The sequence below is a fragment of the Choloepus didactylus genome, chromosome 22, assembly GCF_015220235.1.
Source record: "Choloepus didactylus isolate mChoDid1 chromosome 22, mChoDid1.pri, whole genome shotgun sequence".
NCBI classification, from domain to species: domain Eukaryota; kingdom Metazoa; phylum Chordata; class Mammalia; order Pilosa; family Megalonychidae; genus Choloepus; species Choloepus didactylus.
Window position 1 is genome coordinate 22,029,029 of NC_051328.1, and position 24,384 is coordinate 22,053,412.

The following is a 24,384-nucleotide window of genomic DNA, read 5'->3' on the forward strand; positions in this document are numbered from 1 at the left end:
CCCCTACACAAAAATTAACTCAAAATGGACGAAAGATCTCAATATAAAAGAAAGTACCATAAAACTCCTAGAAGATAATGTAGGAAAACATCTTCAAGACCTTGTATTAGGCGGACACTTCCTAGACTTTACACCCAAAGCACAAGCAACAAAAGAAAAAATAGATAAATGCGAACTTCTCAAGCTTAGAAGTTTCTGCACCTCAAAGGAATTTCTCAAAAAGGTAAAGAGGCAGCCAACTCAATGGGAAAAAATTTTTGGAAACCATGTATCTGACAAAAGACTGATATCTTGCATATATACAGAAATCCTACAACTCAATGACAGTAGTACAGACGGCCCAATTATAAAATGGGCAAAAGATATGAAAAGACAGTTCTCTGAAGAGGAAATACAAATGGCTAAGAAAGACATGAAAAAATGTTCAGCTTCACTAGCTATTAGAGAGATGCAAATTAAGACCACAATGAGATACCATCTCACACCGATTAGAATGGCTGCCATTAAACAAACAGGAAACTACAAATGATGGAGGGGATGTGGAGAAATTGGAACTCTTATTCATTGTTGGTGGGACTGTATAATGGTTCAGCCACTCTGGAAGTCAGTGTGGCAATTCCTTAGAAAACTCGATATAGAGTTACCATTCGATCCAGCGATTGCACTTCCCGGTATATACCCGGAAGATCGGAAAGCAGTGACACGAACAGATATCTGCACGCCAATGTTCATAGCAGCATTATTCACAATTGCCAAGAGATGGAAACAACCCAAATGTCCTTCAACAGATGAGTGGATAAATAAAATGTGGTATATACACACGATGGTATACTACACGGCAGTAAGAAGGAACGATCTCGTGAAACATATGACAACATGGATGAACCCTGAATATATAATGCTGAGCGAAATAAGCCAGACACAAAAAGAGAAATATTATATGCTACCACTAATGTGAACTTTGAAAAATGTAAAACAAATGGTTTATAATGTAGAATGTAGGGGAACTAGCAATAGAAAGCAATTAAGGAAGGGGGAACAATAATCCAAGAAGAACAGATAAGCTATTTAACGTTCTGGGGATGCCCGGGAATGACTATGGTCTGTTAATTTCTGATGGATATAGTAGGAGCAAGTTCACAGAAATGTTGCTATATTAGGTAACTTTCTTGGGGTAAAGTAGGAACATGTTGGAAGTTAAGCAGTTATCTTAGGTTAGTTGTCTTTTTCTTACTCCCTTGTTGTGGTCTCTTTGAAATGTTCTTTTATTGTATGTTTGTTTTCTTTTTAACTTTTTTTTCATACAGTTGATTTAAAAAAGAAGGGAAAGTTAAAAAAAAAAAACAAAAAAACCAGGAAAAAAAGATGTAGTGCCCTCTTGAGGAGCCTGTGGAGAATGCAGGGGTATTGGCCTACCCCACCTCGATGGTTGCTAACATGACCACAGACATAGGGGACTGGTGGTTTGATGGGTTGAGCCCTCTACCACAGGTTTTACCCTTGGGAAGACGGTTGCTGCAAAGGAGAGGCTAGGCCTCCCTATGGTTGTGCCTAAGAGACTCCTCCCGAATGCCTCTTTGTTGCTCAGATATGGCCCTCTCTCTCTGGTTAAGCCAACTTGAAAGGTGAAATCACTGCCCTCCCCCCTACGTGGGATCAGACACCCAGGGGAGTGACTCTCCCTGGCAACGTGGAATATGACTCCCGGGGAGGAATGTAGACCTGGCATCGTGGGATGGAGAACATCTTCTTGACCAAAAGGGGGATGTGAAAGGAAATGAAATAAGCTTCAGTAGCCGAGAGATTCCAAAAGGAGCCGAGAGGTCACTCTGGTGGGCACTCTTACGCACACTTTAGACAACCCTTTTTAGGTTCTAAAGAATTGGGGTAGCTGGTGGTGGATACCTGAAACTATCAAACTACAACCCAGAACCCATGAATCTCGAAGACAGTTGTATAAAAATGTAGCTTATGAGGAGTGACAATGGGATTGGGAAAGCCATAAGGACCAAACTCCACTTTGTCTAGTTTATGGATGGATGTGTAGAAAAGTAGGGGAAGGAAACAAACAGACAAAGGTACCCAGTGTTCTTTTTTAGTTCAATTGCTCTTTTTCACTCTAATTATTATTCTTGTTATTTTTGTGTGTGTGCTAATGAAGGTGTCAGGGATTGATGTAGGTGATGAATGTACAACTATTTAATGGTACTGTAAACAATCGAAAGTACAGTTTGTTTTGTATGACTGCGTGGTATGTGAATATATCTCAATAAAATGATGATAAAAAAAAAAGTAACTGCTGCAAAAAGAGAAATATTCTATGTTAACACCAATGTGAACACTGTGAAAAATGTAAAATAAATGGTTTTTATCGTATAATATAGCGGACTTAATGATAGACAGCAAATAGTGAAGGGGGAACAATAATCTAATACAGAAAAGCCATAGAGGGTAAACTCAATGTTCTGGGAATTCTCAGAAATGACTATGGTTTGTTAATTTCTGAGGGGTAAGGTAGGAACAAGTTCACAGAAGTGCAGTTATTTTAGGTTATTTGTTTTTCTTATTCCTTTGTCCTAGTCTGTTTATTTTCTTGGGGTAGGGTAGGAACAGGTTGGAAGCAATGTAGTTATTTTAGTTTATTTGTTTTCTCTTATTCCTTTGTTTTGGTTTTGTTTGCAATGTCTTTTTATTGTTTGTTTTTCAAATTTTTTGATTAAGTTAAAAAAACAATGAATGAGTGTGAAAAAAAGTAAATGAACAATGGGGGACACGGGAATGGAATGTTTTGTATGTTCTTTTTTATTCTAATTTTTATTTTATTTTTTGGAGTAATGAAAATGTCAAAGACTGTGATGATCAATGCACAACTATGAATAACTGATTGTACACTTTGAAGGATTGTATATTATGTGAATATATCTCAATAAAATTGCATTTAAAAGAAAAAAAAAAAGAATTGGGGTAACTGGTGGTGGATTCCTGAAACTATCAAACTACAACCCAGAACCCATGAATCTCGAAGACAATTGTATAAAAATGTAGCTTATGAGGGATGACAATGGGATTGGGAAAGCCATAAAGACCACACTCCACTTTGTCTAGTTTAGGGATGGATGAGTAGAAAAATAGGGGAAGGAAACAAACAGACAAAGGTACCCAGTGTTCTTTTTTACTTCAATTGCTCTTTTTCACTCTAATTATTATTCTTGTTATTTTTGTGTGTGTGCTAAGGAAGGTGTCAGGGATTGATTTAGGTGATGAATGTACAACTATGTAATGGTACTGTGAACAATCGAAAGTATGATTCGTTTTGTATGACTGCATGGTATGTGAATATATCTCAATAAAATGAAGATTAAAAAAAATAAAAAAAAATAAAAAAAAAATTTGACAACTAGCTTTTCCAAGTCTGCAAAGTAGGTCGTTGGAAGTTTGATAGGAATTGCATTGAATCTGTAGGTGAGTTTGGGTAGAATTGACATCTTAATGGCATTTAGCCTTCCTATCCATGAACAAGGAATGTTTTTCCATCTTTTAGGTCCCCTTCTATTTATTTTAGTAAAGTTACATGGTTTTCTATGTATAGGTCTTTTACATTCTTGGTTAAGTTTATTCGTAGGTACTTGATTTTTTAAGTTGCTATTGAAAATGGTATCTTTTTCTTGAGTGTCTCTTCAGTTAGATCATTTCTGGTGTATAGGAACATTACTGACTTAATGTGCCATTAATCTTGTATCTTTCTATTTTGCTAAATTTGTTTATTAGCTCGAGTAGTGTGTCATGGATTTCTCAGGGTTTTCCAGATATAAGATTATATCATGTGCAAATAATGACAGTTTTACTTCTTCCTTTCCAATTTGGATGCCTTTTATTTTTTTTGTCTTGCCAGATTGCCCTGGCTAGCACTTCTAGCACAATGTTGAATAACAGTGGTGACAGCAGGTGTCCTTGTCTCATTCCTGATCTTAGAGGGAAGGCTTTCAGTCTCTCGCCATTGAGTACTAGGCTGGTTGTGGGTTTTTCATATGTGCCCTTTATCATATTGAGGAAGTTTCCTTCAATTCCTACCTTGTGAAGTATTTTCATCAAAGAAGGATGCTGGATTTTGTTGAATGCATTTTTAGCATCAATTGAGATGATCATTTGATTTTTCCCTTTTGATTCGTTAGTGTGTTGTATTACACTGATTGATATTCTTATGTTGAACCATCCTTGCAGGCCTGGAACGAACCCCACTTGGTCATGGTGTATGATTTTTTTAATGTGTCTTTGGATTCGATTTGCAAGTATTTTGTTGAGAATTTTTGCATCTGTATTCATTAGGGAGATTGGCCTGTAGTTTTCCTTTCTTGTAGCATCTTTGCCTGGTTTTGGTATTAGATTAATGTTAGCTTCATAGAATGAGTTAGGTAGTGTTCCATTTTCTTCAGTGTTTTGAAAGAGTTTAAGTAAGATTGGTGTCAGTTCTTTTTGGAAAGCTTGATAGAATTCCCCTGTGAAGCCATCTGGCCCTGGGCATTTATTTGCGGGAAGCTTTTTGATGACTGATTTGATTGGGTCTCTTTGCTTGTGATTGATTGGTTGAGGTTCTCTATTTCTTCTCTGGTCAGTCTAGGTTGTTCATGTGTTTCCAGGAGATTGTCCATTTCCTCTCCATGATGCAGTTTGTTGTCATACAGTTGTTCATAGTATACTCTTATAATTTTTAAAATTTTTTTGGGATCCAAAGTAATGTTGCCTCTCTCATTTATTATTTTTTCTATTTGGGTCTTCTCTCTTTTGATTTTGTCAGTCTAGCTAGGGGCTTGTCAATCTTGTTCATCTTCTCAGAGAAGGAACTTTTGATGTTACTTATTCTATTGTTTGTTTTTTTTGTTCTGTATGTCATTTATTTCTGCTTTAATCCTTGTTATTTCTTTTCTTCTACTTGGTTTAGGATTAGTTTGCTGTTCATTTTCTAGCTTCTTCAGTTGTTCCACTAGTTCTTCAATTTTAGCTCTTTCTTCCTTTTTAATATATGCATTTAGAGCTATAAATTTCCCCCTCAGTACCACCTTTGCTGCATCCCATTAGTTTTGATATGCTGTGTTCTCAATTTCATTTGTCTCTCTATGTTCAGTGATTTCTCTTGCTATTTACTCTTTAACCCACTGATTGTTTAGGTGTGTGGTTGTTTAACCTCCAGATATTTGTGAATTTCCTAAGTCTCTGATAGTTATTGACTTCTAATTGTATTCCTTTGTGATCAGAGAATGTGCTTTGAATAATTTCAGTCTTTTTAAATTTATTGAGGCTTGTTTTATGGCCCAGCATATGATCTATTCTGGAGAAAGTTCAGTGAGCACTAGAGAATAATGTGTATCCAGGTGATTTGGGATGTGATGTTCTATATATGTTTGTTAATTGAAATTCATTTATCAGATTGTTCAGGTTTTCAGTTTCCTTATTGGTCCTCTGTCTGGTTGATCTATCTATAGGAGAGAATGATGTATTGAAGTGTCCCACAATTATTGTGGAAACATCTGTTGCTTCTTCCAGTTTTGCCAATGTTTGTCTCATGTATTTTGGGGCACCTTGATTGGGTGCATAGACATTTATGATTGTTATTTTTTCTTATTAAATTGTCCCTTTTATTAGTATTTAGTCACCTTTTTTGTTTCTTATAACATCCTTGCATTTAAAGTCTATTTTATCTGAGATTAATATTGCTACTCCTGCTTTCTTTTGGCTGTAGCTTTCATGGAATATTTTTTTCCACCATTTGACTTTTGATTTCTTGTGTTCCTGTGTCTAAGATGAGTCTCTTGTATGCAACATATTGACGGTTCATATTTTTCAATCCATTCTGCCAATCTTTATATTTTAATTGGAGAGTCTAATCATTCACATTCAGTGTTGTTATTCTGAAGCCATTTCTTGAATTAGCCATCCTATCCTTTGGTTTATGTTTATCGGGTATATTTTTTCCCTCTCTGTATTTCCTTTAATGTACCCTTACTAAATCTCCATAGTTTTGAACCCTTCTTCATACCTCTCTCTCCTTTCTTTATTTCTCTGCTGGTAGGGCTCCTAAAGGTATCTCAAGTAGGGCAGGTCTCTTGTTAGCAAATTCTCTTAGCATTTGTCTGTCTGTGAAGATTTTAAGCTCGCCCTCAAATTTGAAGAATTCTTGGTTGGCAATTTTTCTCTTTCATAATTTTAAATATGTTGTACCACTGCCTTCTCGCCTCCATGGTAGCCGCTGAGTAGTCACTGCTTAGTCTTATGTTTCCCTTGTATATGGTGACTTGCTTCTCTCTTGCTGCTTTCAGAACTTGCTCCTTCTCTTCAGCATTTGACACTCTGATCAGAATATTTCTCGGAGTGGATTTATTTGGATTTATTCTGTTTGGAGTTCGTTGGGTGTCTATGATTTGCATATTTATGTTGTTTAGAAGAGTTGGGGAGTTTTCCCCAACAATTTCTTTGAATACTCTTCCTAGACGTTTACCCTCTTCTTCCCCCTTCTGGAACACCAGTGATTCTTATATTTGTGCTGTTTATGTTGTCCATCATATCCCTGAGATCCGTTGTTATTTTTTCAATTTTTTCTCCATTATTTCTTTTGTACTTTCACTTTCCATTCTGCACTCTTCTAGTTTGCTTATTCTTTCCTCAGCTTTCTCTAATCTAGTACTTTGTGTATCCAGAATCTTTTTAATTTGATCAGCATTTTCTTTTATTTCCGTAAGATCGTCTGTTTTTTTATTTACTCTTGCAAATTATTTTTTATGCTCTTCTAGGGTCTTCTTCATATCCTTTATCTCCTGTGCCATGATGATGTTGTTTGTGATTACTTCTTTGATTTAATTACTCCAAGTACTGTGTCTCTCTGATTTTTTGCTTTGGGGTTTTGGGTTTGGGTTATCCATATCTTCTGATTTCGTCATATGCTTTAAAATTTTCTGTTGTTTTTGGCCTCTTGGCATTTGCTTATCTTGATAGGGTTCTTTTAGGATATGCAGGCTTATTTGAACAATTATCTATAATTTGTCATAGCTGCAGCTTGGTGGAGTGCACTTTCTCTGGCTTACCAGCAGATGGTGCCCCTGAGTCACCTATAACCCTCAAGCCATTTCTCCCCAGTTTCTTCTCTGCAGCGAGTGGGGGTCTGAATCTTGTGGGGGTCCAATCAGTGCACCAAATTTCCATGTGTAGTTGGTGCAGCCAGCCCTGAAGGTGGAGGGTCTGGGGTGCCCCGTGCAGTTAGAGAAGGCGGCTGTAAGACTCAAATCTCCCAGCAGTTCCTGGAGACTTAAAGCTGTTGTACAAGTCCAACCCTTCAGCTCAGACTGCCCACAGTCTTTCTCGGCTGCGGACCCACAAGTCCCTGTGATTGGTGTAGGGCCCTTGGGACTTCCGTGCAGGACCCTGCCTCAAAGCCGTGCCCTCCATGGGCATCTGCAGAGGGAAGAGTGTGCAACATCATAGGTGAACAAAATCCCCTAGGAAAGCTCTCAGCCGCGGTGCTGTGCAGGGGTGTTCCCAGCCCGCTGAGAAGATGGCTATACAGGGCATGGTAATTTCCCTCTATTGCGGACCTCTGCCTTCTTAGCTCTGTGACAATTAGCTGCAGATGTGTGAAAGGCTATTGTCCATGCCAGATAACTGAGGCAGGTGCCAGGGCATGGAAGGCACTCCCCACCACATTCAACTGCACAGCTCTTGCTGCCGGATCCACAGCCACTTTTGGTGTTTTTAAACTAATTGATCTCCAAACGCCAACCCCTAGTTTCTCCCAACCGTGGCATGGCTGCTGTTTCCCCAGCAGCTTCACTCACTGGTTTCTGAACGCAGATTCTCGGTTTCACCAAGTGCACAGACCCTGTGGATTTTGTGGACCTCGTCCAGCCAGGACAACACTGGAACTAGTATTCTGGAGCACTTTCTGTCTTTTATCTAGTGTTTTTCACGGAGAAGTGTTTTGCTCTCTCTCCTAATCTGCCATCTTGGATCGTCCATCTTTACTCTTTTGTACGATTTTCTTGCATGGTCTGATTCTTTTATATGAACTGTAGGCTTATTTCTCATTTCAGAAAACATTTTGAGATTTGGACTTTTGTTTTTTTATGCAATTTTATTGAGATATATTCACATACCATACAGTCTTCCAAAACGTACAATTGTTCATCAAATCGTCACATAGTTGTGCATTCATCCACCCTAATCAATTTTTGAACATTTTCATTACTCCAAAAAAAAAGAAGAAAAATAAAAGTAAAAAAGAACACCCAAAACATCCCAGTCCCCCAAACCCCCCCCCCCCCCAGTATTCATTTACGTTTTGTCCCTATTTTTCTATTCATCTGTCCGTACACTGGATAGAGGGAGTGTGAGCCACAAGGTTTTCACAATCACACAGCCACACCATGTAAGCTATATAGTTATACAGTCATCTTCAAGAATCAAGGCTACTGGATTGCAGTTCAGCAGTTTCAAATATTTCCTTCTAGCTCTTCTAATACACTAAAAACTAAAAATGGATATTTATGTAATGCATAAGAATAGCCTCCAGAATGACCCCTCAACTCCATTTGAAATCTCTCAGCCTCTGAAACTTTATTTTGTTTTCATTTCTCTTCTCCATTTTGGTCAAGAAGGCTTTCTCAATCTCATGATGCCAGGTCCAGATTTATCCCTGGGAGTCATGTCCCACTTTGCCAGGGAGATTTACTCCTGGGAGTCATACCCCATGTACAGGGGGTGGGGGTGGGGTGCAGTGAGTCCACCTGCCAAGGTGGCTTCGAGAGAGACCACATATGAGCAACAAAAGAGGTTCTCTGGGATTGACTCTTTGTCACAATTATAAGTAAACTTAGCCTTTCCTTAGCTTCATAAGGGCAAGCCCCAAGATTGAGGGCTCAGCCTTCTTAAGTGGTAGTCCCCAGTGCTTGCGAGAATATCAGGAATTCCCCACATGGGGAAGTTTAATATTTCCACATTTTCCCTGAGTCCCTCAAGGGGGGCTTTGCAAATACTTTTTTATTCTCTGCTCAAATTTCTCTGGGATGTATCGGGTCACATTACTAACCTGTACAAACTGCCAAGAGCTTACTCCCTATTAAAGGTTCCATTTTGTTCATATCTCTAATTGAAGTCTGATCTCTTTTTCAGTCTTTTAACAGTTGCTGTATGGGGTAATGCTGACATTCGTAGCTGCCAAATTCTGGCTCTGAGACTCAGATGTCACACAGATACCCAAAGTTTCAGGGACTGACCAGGTTATACACAAAGAGCCCACCATCTCAGGATTTAGAGATAACCACTACAACTCAGGAATAGATGTGACTGCTGTAAGAGCTAACAATCTAGGAACCTTTACAGTAAGCCTTCCCCTGATAACCTGTGCTCTCAGGGTCAGTTCTCAGATTTTGCAGTTTATGGTTAGTTCATGTTAGTGAGGTGTTACAATGTTTGTCTTTTCGTTTCTGGCTTATTTCACTTAACATAGTGTCTTCAGGGTCCATTCACCTAGTTGCATGCCTCACATGGACTTTTATTAATATAAGGATTACTTCAGGATAAATTGGCGTTTGTAGTTTTTCCATCCAAGAACATATCTTTTTAGTTTTTCAGATATTTTTGTATGTCTCAGAAGTTAGGCATTTTCTTCTTGAGACGACATGTTTCTTGTTAAATAGTTACTGTTGTAATATAGGAAAGTTGTTGTTTTTTGTTTATTTATTTACACCCAGCCACATTATTGAACTCATTAAGTTACTTGGTTTTCTTGTCGAATTTTTTGGATTTTTTGGATAATCATCTGATGATATTTCCTAGTCACAGTTATATGCAACTTTGTAAAAACTGTAGTCTTTAAATGGAGTTTGCAAATCTGACAAATACAGTTTCTTAAAATTTTACCATCCATGGTACATCCCAGAGATCTTAAGAGTTAAATGTCTAACTTAAATTTAATTGGTGAGTTAAATTTTAATTCTTGCCGTTATTTTTTATATAGTCACCTCTTCCTCATTAAAGACTTCACGTTAACATGCAGTGCTATTGTGGTGTTGGAATCTTTTTCCATGGTGGGATAGAAGTCTTTTTAAAAGTCATCTTTTTTCCTCACTTCCTTTATAACACTGCTTATAGTTGACAAGTAATAAATATTTGTTGAATAGGTTGGTCTTTTGAAATTGAAATTAAGGAGAAGTTACAAGAAAAAAATTTATAAATTCTAGCTAGGTTTTCTGCTCTTCTGTTAGTTTTTCAGTATTTGCTAAGGACCTAAGGTACTGATCGCCTCTAAAATTAATATCTCATTCCCTGTTAGTGTTTTCCTAATGCCTTAGTTTATAGACTGGAGTTACAAATGTTTAAGCTTAAATAGCTTATCACAGAGAAGTAAAACATTGTTTCCAATTGAAAGGGATTTTTTGAGGACACAGTCTTTGATTCTTGCTTTTGTCAATAGCTTTGACACTTGGTTTCTGTATATATTGATTTTACAGCTCAGTACTGGTGTACATAGGGGTCTTCTTTGCAAAACTGCAGTTGTTCTGCTTTAATTATCTTGAATTTATCTTCCTTAGAACCATTCAAAAAAGGGAACTCTTTCTGTTATTCCTTTGCACCCCCAATTTCTATCTCTCAGCCCAGATCCCTAGGAGCTAGAAGCCCTGATCTTTTCTATAAGTAGGTAATATTGTAGAGGAAAGGGCAGTTGCTACTGCTTATTCTAAATTTAGATATCCTCAGAATAAGGAGCCTCCAGAGCCTCAGAGAAGGAACTATTTGTGCAGATTGATAAATGAGAAATTGGCCAATCTCTCTCTCTCTGACACTTACCTTATATTTCAAAAGACAGGTTTACTAGTTTTCAACTACTTAAGTAATTTGTTCCATTTCCTAGATTAAGAGTTTTTATCATCACTCAAGCTCTGTGCTAGAAAGACCTTGGTGTCTATGAGGGAGGGGTAACAATGGAGTTGTTATTATCATAACTGAACCCTTTATGCATTGCAGAGTCCTTTGAGAATCTGATGAAATCTTAGAAAAATGCACATGGGCACAAACACATACATTTTTATACAGAATTTTAGAACGTTTCTGGTCTTCTCAAAACCTATCCGTAAACCGAAACCTTCCCATGGATTCCCTGAACTCCAGATTAAGACCCCTGCCTTAAATAAATGCTAAAAATTATGAATTGTCTGAGATCCCATAAAAAATCATATATTATAGAATATAGCTAACAAAGGGGAAATTTTTACTTAGGGCCTATAATTTAACCCTTAGCCACTGGGCACCTTACATGTTTTCCTCTACCTCACTGGCTATTCATTGTCTGCTTGGCTGGGTTCTTTTCATATATCCAACATCTACAAGTTGGGTTTATTCAGGGTCTTCCTGGGGGCTCTTCTTTCCCTCTTTTCACTTCTTGGGAAATCCCTCTTCCATTTCCCTGAATTTAAAGGCCATAATATTGTTTATAGCTGCTAGATTTATATCATCATCCCAGTTCTCTTCTCAGAATGCTGGAATCCCATACATAACTGCCTACTCAAAATCTCCACTTGGATACCTCATAAGTATCACTCAATGTAGCATAAAAATGGTTGCAAATATTTTTATAACTGCTTTATTGAGATATTCACATATGTAATTCATTCTTTTTCTGGAGTGTACAATTCCATGGTTTTTACACAAAACAGATTCCATAAAGCCTTTAATTTACAAAATAGATAGTCACAGAGTTGTGCAACCATCACCACTATCTAATTCCTAAACATTACCACCCCCAAAATAAATTCCATGCCCATTAACAGCCACTCCCTATTCTCCTCTTCCCCCAGCCCTTGACAACTACTAATCTGCCTTCTGTCTCTATGGATTTGCCTATTCTGGCCACTTCAAAAAAGTGGAGTCTTATAATGTGTGGCCTTTTCTTGACTTCTTTCACTTAGTATGTTTTTAAGGTTTATCCGTTTTGGTAGCATGTTATCAGAACTTCTTTCCTTTTTGTGGCCAAATAATATTCCATTGTGTGGATTATATACCACATTTTATTTATTCATCCTTTAGATGATGGTGCAAGCATGTTTTTGCTGCGGCTTTCCTGCTAGAGTTATGTGGAATTTAAAGTTACAGAATGTGAAAATAAAGTGATAACATGCATAATACTGTTATTTAGAGCTTGAATTAATAAAAATTTTGTTAAATTAATGTACTTTATTTCCAAGAGAACATAAAATGTGAAACTGTAGTCACTTTTAACCTTCTGTGAAGTCTCAAAACACATTCTTTGATACTTGACTTTTAGAAAGATAAACAGGCTATTTTGTTTTTGTGTGTGATTAGCTTAATCTATCTGTTTTGTAAGTTAAAGGCTTTATGGAATCCGTTTTGTGTAAAATATTTCATTGTTTTGGGACAATGGTTTAATCCCTAGGTCACATGCTAATAAATTTTCTTCTCCAAGTTAGAAATAAAGCATCATCATTTTCAGTGAAAAAAGTCTTGGTGTTTAAATGACATTATTGAATTACACTGTAAAGTGCCAAACTGTTAAGAGACAAAATTTATTTGTACTTTGAGGTTTGGTCTTCATGAATACATGAAAGCTCCAAATGTTTCTTTGAAGGTCTACACATAAAACCAGGATCATCAGGATCATCTAAATATTATTTTTAATTATGATTTCATACACTAGCTATGATTCAGAGTTGTAGCCATTTTCTGACCCATTTAGGAATTTCCTAAAACGGATCAATGGTTTTCTTTGTTGTAAGAGCACATTTGTAAAGCAGTAATAAATGGGATTTTTAAATTTAGTAACTTCATAAGAATATTTTTGACTGTGAAAGTTAATAAATGTGAATAAGCTAAGAGATTATAGAATCTTCAGTTCTAAAAGAAATAAACCACTGAGGAAGAATATAAAATCTGATTCAGTTTAAGTTGACCTTTCTCTGCTACTAAATGAAGAAGTTCTTTCCATGATTAGTATATGAATTTTAAGTATTGATATACATTTATAGGTGAAATGTTATGTGCTACACTGTGTGCTTCCCCTTCCCCCCTGTTAGAGGGGTTAAGGTATAAATCTTTATTGGAAGATGTGGTGATTAAAGCTATATTGGTGTGAAGCATAGAGGGATATTGTTTTTAGGTTTTGTGGGGTATCGAGTATAAAGTAGCCATAGTCGCTTGCTTGACTAGGTGCACATCATTGGAGTTTTAAATACACAATGTGGAAGGGAATGTGTACTTATCAGTACAGAAGGAAATGTGTGGTTAAACGGTTTCAGCTGTAACTGTAGACTGTTTCCCTTGGTCCAAATCGGAGAAGAAATGGGACTTATGTTCTTTTTCTCAAGATATAAGTGGAAATCGCTTCAATGTGGTTTATTGGAGCCCTTAACAGGAAAAATGACGTGTTTAGTATTGAAGGAAAGTGACATAAATATGTACAAAGAAAGCATAAGTCCTACAGGTTTTATTTTACAGGTGTCTCAGTAATAATTTTTCCAGCATATTTATGAGTATTGGTAGTCAATTTTTTAATTAAACATCTCTAAAAACAAGGAGATCCTAAGACTCTTTGTTGAAGAAACTGTTGAATCAAGTAAAAAAGAAAAAAAAATGCTTCTAGTTTTTTCCTCAAAATGAGACCCTGCCTTGGCAATTTATGTAATTATATAGGTATTAAATAACGCTGATTTTTAGTTCACAAAGCACTGGGATTATCCAAAGAAAATATATTTGGTGTAGGTAAGTGAAGACCCTCATTTAATAAAAATATATTTATTTGATAGCCTGGATTTTTGAAGTTCTGATTTCTCTGCATTTTACAAAATCTTCTTCAAGGTAGTAAATGATAAAGCAATAAAAATCTATGATTTTTTTTCAGAAGCCCATGTTAAAGAAAGAAGGCAGAGAAAACCTAACAACAATGTTTTTAAAAGTAACTTTTAAGGTAGTATGGTGTTGGGTGGGAAAGATTGTAGGAACTTTAATTAATTTCTCTTATGTTTCTTATCTGGATCACAATAAAATATTCAACTCATGATGATCGCATTAGCACCTTTTCTTAATGGAGTCTTAAGTGCTTTTGAGAATAATTATATTTTGAGCCAATATGAGAATTAATTTAGTGATAAAAAATTAAAATAATTTGAATTTGGAAATCATGGCTAAAGCTCATAGCTTTTGCTCTAAGGTTATTTATTTTCTTGAAAAAGAATGGTGAAGAAATTGACTTTTTGAAGAAGTTAATAAAATGTAAACTTCAATTAATTCTAAAACATAAGGGTGTAGGAGTTTTTTTGATAAAGTTGAAGGTTTACCAGATGAAAAACACTTTTTGTTTCAGCAATGTTGAAGATCTTTCTAAACTTTATCAAGATACCTTTTTTTACTTCAGTGCATCAAGTATAGGAAATATATTTTAATTTGTCTGTGACTTGAAATCTTATAGCACCCTGGGATACTTTATTTTAGAAAATTCTCTAATGTACAGCGGATATGATTATTGGATGTGACATAGAAAGTCAGGCTAATTTTCTCACCTAAAAGTATTGAATGGGGAAATAAAACATTCCCATTTATCGAAAATTCAAAATGCTTGGTATTCAAAAATTTTTTTAGTTTTAATTGGTTTCTTTAGTTTATAGTACTTAAGAATTTTTAAATAAGTTGAAATAACTAGGTTTGGAGTTAACTTACTTTCTAGACACGTTTGGTATTATATATATGGGCAAACCCTGTGGCTTTAAAACTTTATATAAATATATACACATACATATATATTTGCAATTTAAGCTAGACACGTTTGGTATTATATATATGGGCAAACCCTGTGGCTTTAAAACTTTATATAAATATATACACATACATATATATTTGCAATTTAAGCCACTGAATATGAATTTATTAAACAGTTAGAAAATAAGGGAAGCCTGTTTTTTTGTGAAACAGACCTGACAATAAGTGCCCTCCATCCCCTGACTCCAAAATATAAAAAGGAAACAAAACAAAAAGCCCCCATGCTATGTTTATACATTGATATAAGCCTTTAGCGTTGTAAACAAAGTTAAGGCAAAGTTAACAATACTGTTACACTATCTTTCACAGTAAAACAGATTTAGTCAGATGGTCCTGTATTTAGAGAGTCAGAATAATTTATGGATAATGAAAATGTTATGATGAAAATGTACAATTTCTACAAGTTTCTCTCATATTAGCTAAGTCAACTATATTATAATTGACTTTGACAATATCAAGACTAGAATCCATTATCTCTAACAATTTCTTATTCCATTTTTTATTTTATTTATTTATTTTTAAAATTCATTTTTATTGAGATATATTCACATACCATGCAGTCATACGAAGTGTACATTCAGTTGTTCACAGCACCATTATATAGCTGTGCGTTCATCACCAAAATTAATTTTTGGACATTTTCATTACCACACACACAAAAATAAGAATAAAAATTAAAGTGAAAAAGAACACTGGGTGCCTTTTTTTTTCCCCCCGTTTTTCTACTCATTCATCCATACTCCATTTTTCATTACCAGCCCCTGTCACAAAGGCCTGAGAGGTGTGTAACAAACCTACAGTGGCAGAGCTCCACACTAACTCAGCATTATTTTCTACCATTCTTGTATATTCATATTACAATTTTAATATAAATGGCCCAGTTTGATTTTACATTCTGTGAAATCAACTCATGATTTAGTGAACTCTTCTGAATCTATAATACCATTAAACATGCTGAATTGGTAATCTTCAGAAATGCAAAATTAGGTAAGTTATCAGGACACAAGGTACACAATGCTTGATAAATAGGGTAGTTTTAAGTTTTAAATTTGACTTAACAATGAAACGCTGTTTTTTAATATTCAGTACAAAGGTTGAACAAATCAAGAATGGACTAGCAAAAATTTCAGGATAAAATTTCCAATGGATTTATCAAGAAAATTGTTAGGAACTCACTTCTAAAACTAAATTCAAGGTTCAAGAAACAATTTTTCTACTAAGAACACTTAAATTGCCTATAAAACATATATATCTGAATTTTGAAATTTAATTTTATAGTCTAGGCAACTTTTAAACTGCTAAATATAAATCCTTTCATTTAGACAATTTTTTTTTTTCCTTTTGAAATCTGAGTTTATTTCACTTTGGGGAAAAAAAATCCTGTTACAATTAATACAACTATTCCCAAGCCATTTTTTTTAAACTTTGGATCTCTGTTCACCTCCTGTCATTCTGTAGTTAAACTAAAATGTAATATTTTTTCAAGACCTTGCTTCAACAGTCTTTTTTAAAAGATTTCTCTAGTCCAGGGTTTCTCAACCTTGGCACTGTTGACATGTTGGACTGGGTACTCCTTTGTTGTGGGGGACTGTCCTGTGCATTCTTGTATGTTCAGTAGCATCCCCTGGCTGAACCCACCAGATGCCAGTAGCACCCACCAGTCATGACAACAAAAAATGTCTTCAGACATTGCCAGTTGTTCTCTGGGGGACAAAATCACCCTTGGTTGAGACTAGAAAACACAACATGATAAATAGCTAGTGGTGCCCAAGAGTAGAATATCATTAAATATTTATTATCTAACATTTCTGTATTGATTTAATATTTTATAATTGATTTATAATCATTTTATAATTGATTTAACATTTCTATGTTGACTTAACATTTTATAATTAATACTAACTGCATAAATGATGTGAAATAATTAGCAAATTATGGAAGGCTCTGATTAGAGACTATACTGTTTAACCAGAAACACTCCAGACATTCTAAATACAGATCTATGTTTAACAAATCTCCTGATTGATATTAAAGTTGATTTGTTTTAAAAATCAGCTTTAGCAGGAAATGAAATAAGCTTCAGTGGCAGAAGATTCCAAAAGGAGCCAAGAGGTATATTGGTGGTCACTCTTATACACAATATAGACAACCCTTTTTAGGTTCTAATGAATTGGGGTAGCTGGTGGTAGATACCTGAAACTATCAAACTACAACCCAGAACCCATGAATCTTGAAGACGATTGTATAAAAGTGTGGCTTATGAGGGGTGACAATGGGATTGGGAAAGCCATAAGGACCACACTCCCCTTTGTCTAGTTTATGGATGGATGAGTAGAAAAATGGGGGAAGGAAACAAACAGACAAAGGCACCCAGTGTTCTTTTTTACTTTAATTGCTCTTTTTTACTTTAATTATTATTATTGTTATTTTTGTGTGTGTGGTACTGAAGGTGTCAGGGATTGATTTTGGTGATGAATGTACAACTATGTAATGGTACTGTGAACAATCAAATGTATGATTTGTTTTGTATGACTGCGTGGTATGTGAATATATCTCAATATAATGAATATAAAAAAAAGCTGGAAGAATTGTTACTAGAAATAAAATCCTGGTAGGCCAGGTTAATTCAGTTTACAGTTATATGGACAGAGGCTATGGTTTCTATATTGTTCTGTAATTCTTAATTTTATAATTGTGTCCATCTTTTATTTTCTTTAAGAAAATGAGAGTTTATTATATAAGTAAGCTTAATTCTTTGATTTTCTTGTGTCTCATGGCTTTTTGTTGGTTTTCATCCTGTGTTTTAGGTGTATTTGAAGGCTCCCATGATTCTGAATGGTGTCTGTGTTATCTGGAAAGGCTGGATTGATCTACAGAGATTGGACGGTATGGGCTGCCTGGAGTTTGATGAGGAGCGAGCCCAGGTAGGGTGACTTCAAAGCTGTTACTGAGCATAGTCTCTTTATTTAGCCCCTAATCTTACCTTTGTTTGGGGACCTATTTTACCCAGATTTTGAGAGTGTATAAAAATTATCATGCTCAGTTAATATTGAGGATTCCTGAAGGTGTTCAGACTCAAATTCTGATCTGTATTTTGAGAAAGTTTTTCCTTCATAGTTCAGAATTTCATTGAATTACCCCAGTCTGCTCAGTGGAGAACCTGAAAGTCCAGTAAATGATTCTGTTTAATATTTGTCCTTGATCTTTAGAATATTACAAGGAAAAAAAAACAACAGTGAAATAAAGTGTAGGAGTGGGTCTTCTGGAATGACTGAATGAGGAGCTCAACATATCTTCCCCAAAAAACAATGACCAAACTACAAAATTGTAAAAAAATAACTGTCAAATGAAGTCTCGGGAAATTGACCAGAGGCCATAATTGGGAAGCATTTATTCCAGAAAATCTATTGAATTTTTTTTTTAATCATCATTTTATTGAGATATATTCACATACCACGCAGTCATACAAAACAAATCGTACTTTCGATTGTTTACAGTACCATTACATAGTTGTACATTCATCACCCAAATCAATCCCTGACACCTTCATTAGCACACACACAAAAATAACAAGAATAATAATTAGAGTGAAAAAGAGCAATTGAAGTAAAAAAGAACACTGGGTACCTTTGTCTGTTTGTTTCCTTCCCCTATTTTTCTACTCATCCATCCATAAACTAGACAAAGTGGAGTATTGTCCTTATGGCTTTCCCAATCCCATTGTCACCCCTCATAAGCTACATTTTTATACATCTGTCTTCGAGATTCATGGGTTCTGGGTTGTAGTTTGATAGTTTCAGGTATCCACCACCAGCTACCCCAATTCTTTAGAACCTAAAAAGGGTTGTCTAAAGTGTGCATAAGAGTGCCCACCAGAGTGACCTTTCGGCTCCTTTTGGAATCTCTCTGCCACTGAAGCTTATTTCATTTCCTTTCACATCCCCCTTTTGGTCAAGAAGATGTTCTCCGTCCCACGATGCCGGGTCTACATTCCTCCCCGGGAGTCATATTCCACGTTGCCAGGGAGATTCACTCCCCTGGGTGTCTGATCCCACGTAGGGGGGAGGGCAGTGATTTCACCTTTCAAGTTGGCTTAACCAGAGAGAGAGGGCCATATCTGAGCAACAAAGAGGCATTCGGGAGGAGGCTCTTAGGCACAACCATAGGGAGGCCTAGCCTCTCCTTTGCAGCAACCGTCTTCCCAAGGGTAAAACCTGTGGTAGAGGGCTCAACCCATCAAACCACCAGTCCCCTATGTCTGTGGTCATGTTAACAACCATGGAGGTGGGGTAGGCGAATACCCCTGCATTCTCCACAGGCTCCTCAAGGGGGCACTACATCATTTTTTTTTCCTTGTTTTTCTTTCTTTCTTTTTTTTTTTTTTAACTTTCCCTTCTTTTTTAAATCAACTGTATGAAAAAAAAAGTTAAAAAGAAAACAAACATACAATAAAAGAACATTTCAAAGAGACCATAACAAGCGAGTAAGAAAAAGGCAACTAACCTAAGATAACTGCTTAACTTCCAACATGTTCCTGCTTTACCCCAAGAAAGTTACATAATATAGCAACCTTTCTGTGAACTTGTTCCTACTATATCCATCAGAAATTAACAGACCATAGTCATTTCTGGGCATCCCCAGAACGTTAAAAAGCTTATCTGTTCTTGGATTATTGTTCCCCCTTCCTTCATTGCTCTCTACTGCTAGTTCCCCTACATTCTACATTATAAATCATTTGTTTTACATTTTTGAAAGTTCACATTAGTGGTAACATATAATATTTCTCTTTTTGTGCCTGGCTTATTTCACTCAGCATTATGTCTTCAAGGTTCATCCATGTTGTCATATGTTTCACGAGATCGTTCCTTCTTACTGACGCGTAGTATTCCATCGTGTGTATATACCACATTTTATTTATCCACTCATCTGTTGAATATTGAATTTATAAGAAAAGTGAGTCTCTGGCATTTAGTCAGGAGCTGTTCCTGTCCCTTTGCCCAGCCCTGTGGCCCTTTAAGATCTACCCTGGGCAGGCAAGGCAAGACATGAGGACTGGTAGTCTGGCTGTCCTGTCAAGGGGGGGGGGGGGGGATTTTATTTGGAGCAAAGCTTGGAAAAATCTATGCCCAGGGTTGCTGTTGAAAACAATCAAGGAAAAGATAATGTTGCAGGAAGCAACAAAATGGCAGACCAGCCAGAAATTTTAACTGATATCCGGGGAAAGGATCAGCAAATGCAGTCCCTGCTAAGATCACACTCACCCTTCATGGTCCAGAAGGCTATGAACATGTGCAAGGCTACACCTGCTCAAGAAAGAACAAAGAGAACTCTTGCAAGATACTAGTCCCTGGCTGAACATGGGATATAGACTTGTAAACTCCCTGAATTTTGAAAGCATTTGTCAAGCCACACATAAATCCTGTGGCAAAGGACAGAAACCTTACTTGTTTGAGTTGTTATAAGCAAAACCTCTGACCACTGAGTCATGCTGACCCAGCAGCAACCCCCCAAAAAGTGAGGCTTAAAAATAAAAACAAAAAAAACAAAAACGTAGTGTTGACATCAGAGGCTGCACATTGCTGAGGAAACAGACTTCACAGAATTAGTCCAGACAAGTCTTTAAACAAACAAACAAGGAAAAAGCAGCAGCAACAAACTGGAAGCAGGGACTGGAATTCAAAGTTGTTACAGTACATTATTTGTCCAATTTTCAACAAAAATTTATGAGACTTGCAAAGAAACACAAAAGTCTGACCCATATGCAGGAAAAACAGCAGGCAGTAGAAACTGTCTTTGAGAGAGCCCAAATGTTGGTTCTTAATGACAGAAACTTCAACACAGCTATTATGAAAATGTTGAAAGAAATAAAGGAAGCTATGTTTAAAGAATTAAAGGAAATGATGACAATCTTTCATCTTATGGAAAATATAATAGAGATCAGATTTATAAAAAAGAATGTAATAGAAATTCTAGAATTGAAAAATGCATAATAACTGAAATGAAAAATTCACAGGAGGCTTAACAGATTTAACTAGTAGAAGAAAGAATTAGAAAGCAAAGAATTGATCATAGATTAATAGAGATTATCCAGTCTTAAGAATAAAAAAGAAAAACAAAATCTCAAAGACCTGGGGGACAACTGTAAGTATACTAGCGTACATGTAATGACAGTCCAGAAGAAGAGAGGAAGGGGCAGAAGAAATATTTTAAGAAAGAATGGCCAAAACTTCCCAAATTTGGTAAAGGAAAACATTAGTTTACAAATCCAAGAAGCTCAGTGAATTGCAGGTAGGATAAACCCAGAGATCCACACCTATACGCATCAGAGTCAAACTGTTCATAGACAAGGAGAATTCTGAAAGCAACAAGAAAGATGACCCATTATATACAAGGGAACCACAATAAGATTAACAGCTGACTTCTCATCTGGAACCATGGAGGCCATGGGAAGTGGGATGGTGTATTCAAAATGCTGAAAGAAAATGTAAAAGCACCTGATTATTACAAGGTGTTATTTCTTTAAATTGTTTGCTGTCCAACCTTGTCAATAAAATTAAAATATTAATGACAGCGGTAAAAAGGGGTATCATTTAATCTTTCTGTTGTCTCTTCCTATGTTGTTCTCCATATCTGGAAATGTGAGTTTTCTTATCAAGAAATACAAAGTAAACCCCCCCAGTAAAAAAAAAAAATTAAAATCCAAAGTTAAAATTCTTAAGAAAGAACCCCTTCTACCTTAATTTCCGTGGGGATAAGGAGCCCCCCACCGACAATTCTGTTGTTTTAGGAAAATATTCAACAGTTGGCAATCTAGAAGACTATTTCTGAAAGAAATGATACAGCATATTGAATTTATATAAGGGAGAATTTCAGGTTGGTTGACTCCTAAACCTGAAGTTTTATTAAAATGGATAAGTGAAAAAAATTAAGCTTTGTTGCTCAGTCCCCAGATTGAAGTATATTACCGCATAATACATGCCATCCATTGTAATAAAAAACTGATATAATAATAGATACTACATGATGTAATAAAAATTTCAAAGCAGGTTATCTGAACCATTCAGTCCTCAGTCAGTACTTTTCTGTAGCTTTCCCAGTGCCAGAATCAACTGCAAGGTAATAAAAGTAAAGCGGCAATGAAGTATAGAAGTTAGGAGCAGGAGTTTCATAGTCATGTAATTGTGAATTCTGTCCCCACCAATAATCAGTTGTGATGCTAGCAAGTTATTACATCTCTCTGTGCCTCAGATTTCTCCTTTATAAAATGGGGATAATGCCAGTCCACAAAATTATGGGTAGTTCAATGAATAGCATATATAAAGGGCTATACCTGGCACAATACCTGTTAATGTAGTAAAGTTCCTTAATGAAAACTCTTGGTTTTGTTACTATTTTCACTTGGGAATTTTATTTAATAATTATGACTTCCACTGTTTTCAAGGGATCGTAAAGTCTATCTCATGTAGTACATACTTTTGCAAAGCATGAATTTCACCCCTCTCTCATGGAGATGTTTCTGCTAGAATGAGCCCTTTCTCTGGGGAGAGAGCCTGGCTGGCAGCTCCCGGTCTGTGTCTCAACACAGTTTTGTTTCTTTCTACTAATCGACACCACAGGCTGATGTAACTCTTCTGAATTAACCAAAACCAGTTATTTGCAAAGTCACCTAAGTTCATTGTTAATGTTACTTCAGTAATGATGTAATATAATTTGGAATAAAGTGATCATATTATTTATTGTACAAATTGAAACATTCCTGGAAGTGAAAGAGGTGTTTAAAATAATTATATGTTTTTAAATTTATTGACCTACAAATTGTTTTTATTATGTTTCCAGATCAAGAAAAATAGTTCTATGCAAAAACAGCTTTCAAAAACAAAGTTTTCTTTTAAAATTATAACATCTGTGTACATGAAAGCAAAATAAAAAATACATCTTTATGTTGATTATATTAATGTTAAAATATAACAAACAGAATAATTAATGTTAGTATCAATTCATGTACTTTATTAGTTTCTTAGTCATATCTGTAGCTAATATTTTTCTGGTATTTCTCTGAAGAATATATAGATATTTTTTAATATGGTCTCATTTTATTTTCTTCATAAAACTGCCTGAGATTTTCTTAAGATCTGCATGTTATAGTTAGTAAATGTTAAACTCTTGACACCTTCAATTGACTATTTTCTGTAGACTATATACAAAATTGAAAAAATACTCTCTCTAAATGCTGAGGTACCAGATAAGCCCAGAGTTAAATGGAGGATATTCACTATTCCATTTCACAGATGTTATCTTTTTGCCTTTCTTCAGAGTACCGTTCATTTTTTGTTTTTTTGTTTTGTTTTGTTTTGTTTTTCCCTAAGATAACTGCTTTACTTCCAACCTGTTCCTACTTTACCCCAAGAAAGTTACATAATATAGCAACATTTCTGTGAACTTGCTCCTACTATATCCATCAGAAATTAACAGACCATAGTCATTCCTGGGCATCCCCAGAACGTTAAATAGCATATCTGTTCTTCTTGGATTACTGTTCCCCCTTCCTCAGTTGCTCTCTATTGCTAGTTCCCCTACATTTGACATTATAAACCATTCGTTTTACATTTTTCAAAGTTCACATTAGTGTTAGCATATAATATTTCTCTTTCTGTGCCTGGCTTATTTCGTTCAGCATTATGTCTTCAAGGTTCATCCATGTTGTCATATGTTTCACGAGGTCGTTCCTTCTTACTGCCGTGTAGTATTCCATCGTGTGTATATACCACATTTTATTTATCCACTCATCTGTTGAAGGACATTTGGGTTGTTTCCATCTCTTGGCAATTGTGAATAATGCTGCTATGAACATTGGCATGCAGATATCTGTTCGTGTCACTGCTTTCCGACCTTCCGGGTATATACCGAGAAGTGCAATCGCTGGATCGAATGGTAACTCTATATCTAGTTTTCTAAGGAACTGCCAGACTGACTTCCAGAGTGGCTGAACCATTATACAGTCCCACCAACAATGAATAAGAGTTCCAATTTCTCCACATCCCCTCCAGCATTTGTAGTTTCCTGTTTGTTTAATGGCAGCCACTCTAATAGGTGTTAGATGGTATCTCATTGTGGTCTTAATTTGCATCTCTCTAATAGCTAGTGAAGCTGAACATTTTTTCATGTGTTTCTTGGCCATCTGTATTTCCTCTTCAGGGAACTGTCTTTTCATATCCTTTGCCCATTTTATAATTGGGCTGTCTGTACTATTGTCATTGAGTTGTAGGATTTCTTTATATATGCAAGATATCAGTCTTTTGTCAGATACATGGTTTCCAAAAATTTTTTCCCATTGAGTTGGCTGCCTCTTTACCTTTTTGAGAAATTCCTTTGAGGTGCAGAAACTTCTAAGCTTGAGGAGTTCCCATTTATCTATTTTTTCTTTTGTTGCTTGTGCTTTGGGTGTAAAGTCTAGGAAGTGTCCGCCTAATACAAGGTCTTGAAGATGTTTTCCTACATTATCTTCTAGGAGTTTTATGGTACTTTCTTTTATATTGAGATCTTTGGTCCATTTTTAGTTAATTTTTGTGTAGG

General features: G+C 35.8%; 1 protein-coding gene across 2 annotated transcripts in view; it reads left to right on the plus strand.

The window, feature by feature from the left end:
- The window catches only part of CBFB (core-binding factor subunit beta), a 95,742-nt gene that overhangs the window by 39,013 nt on the left and 32,345 nt on the right, over nucleotides 1-24,384 (plus strand). For both annotated transcript variants that reach the window (XM_037815983.1, XM_037815982.1), the window contains exon 4: nucleotides 17,619-17,735. In XM_037815983.1, the coding sequence (XP_037671911.1) occupies nucleotides 17,619-17,735 (117 nt within the window). The remainder of the gene's footprint in view (nucleotides 1-17,618; nucleotides 17,736-24,384) is intronic.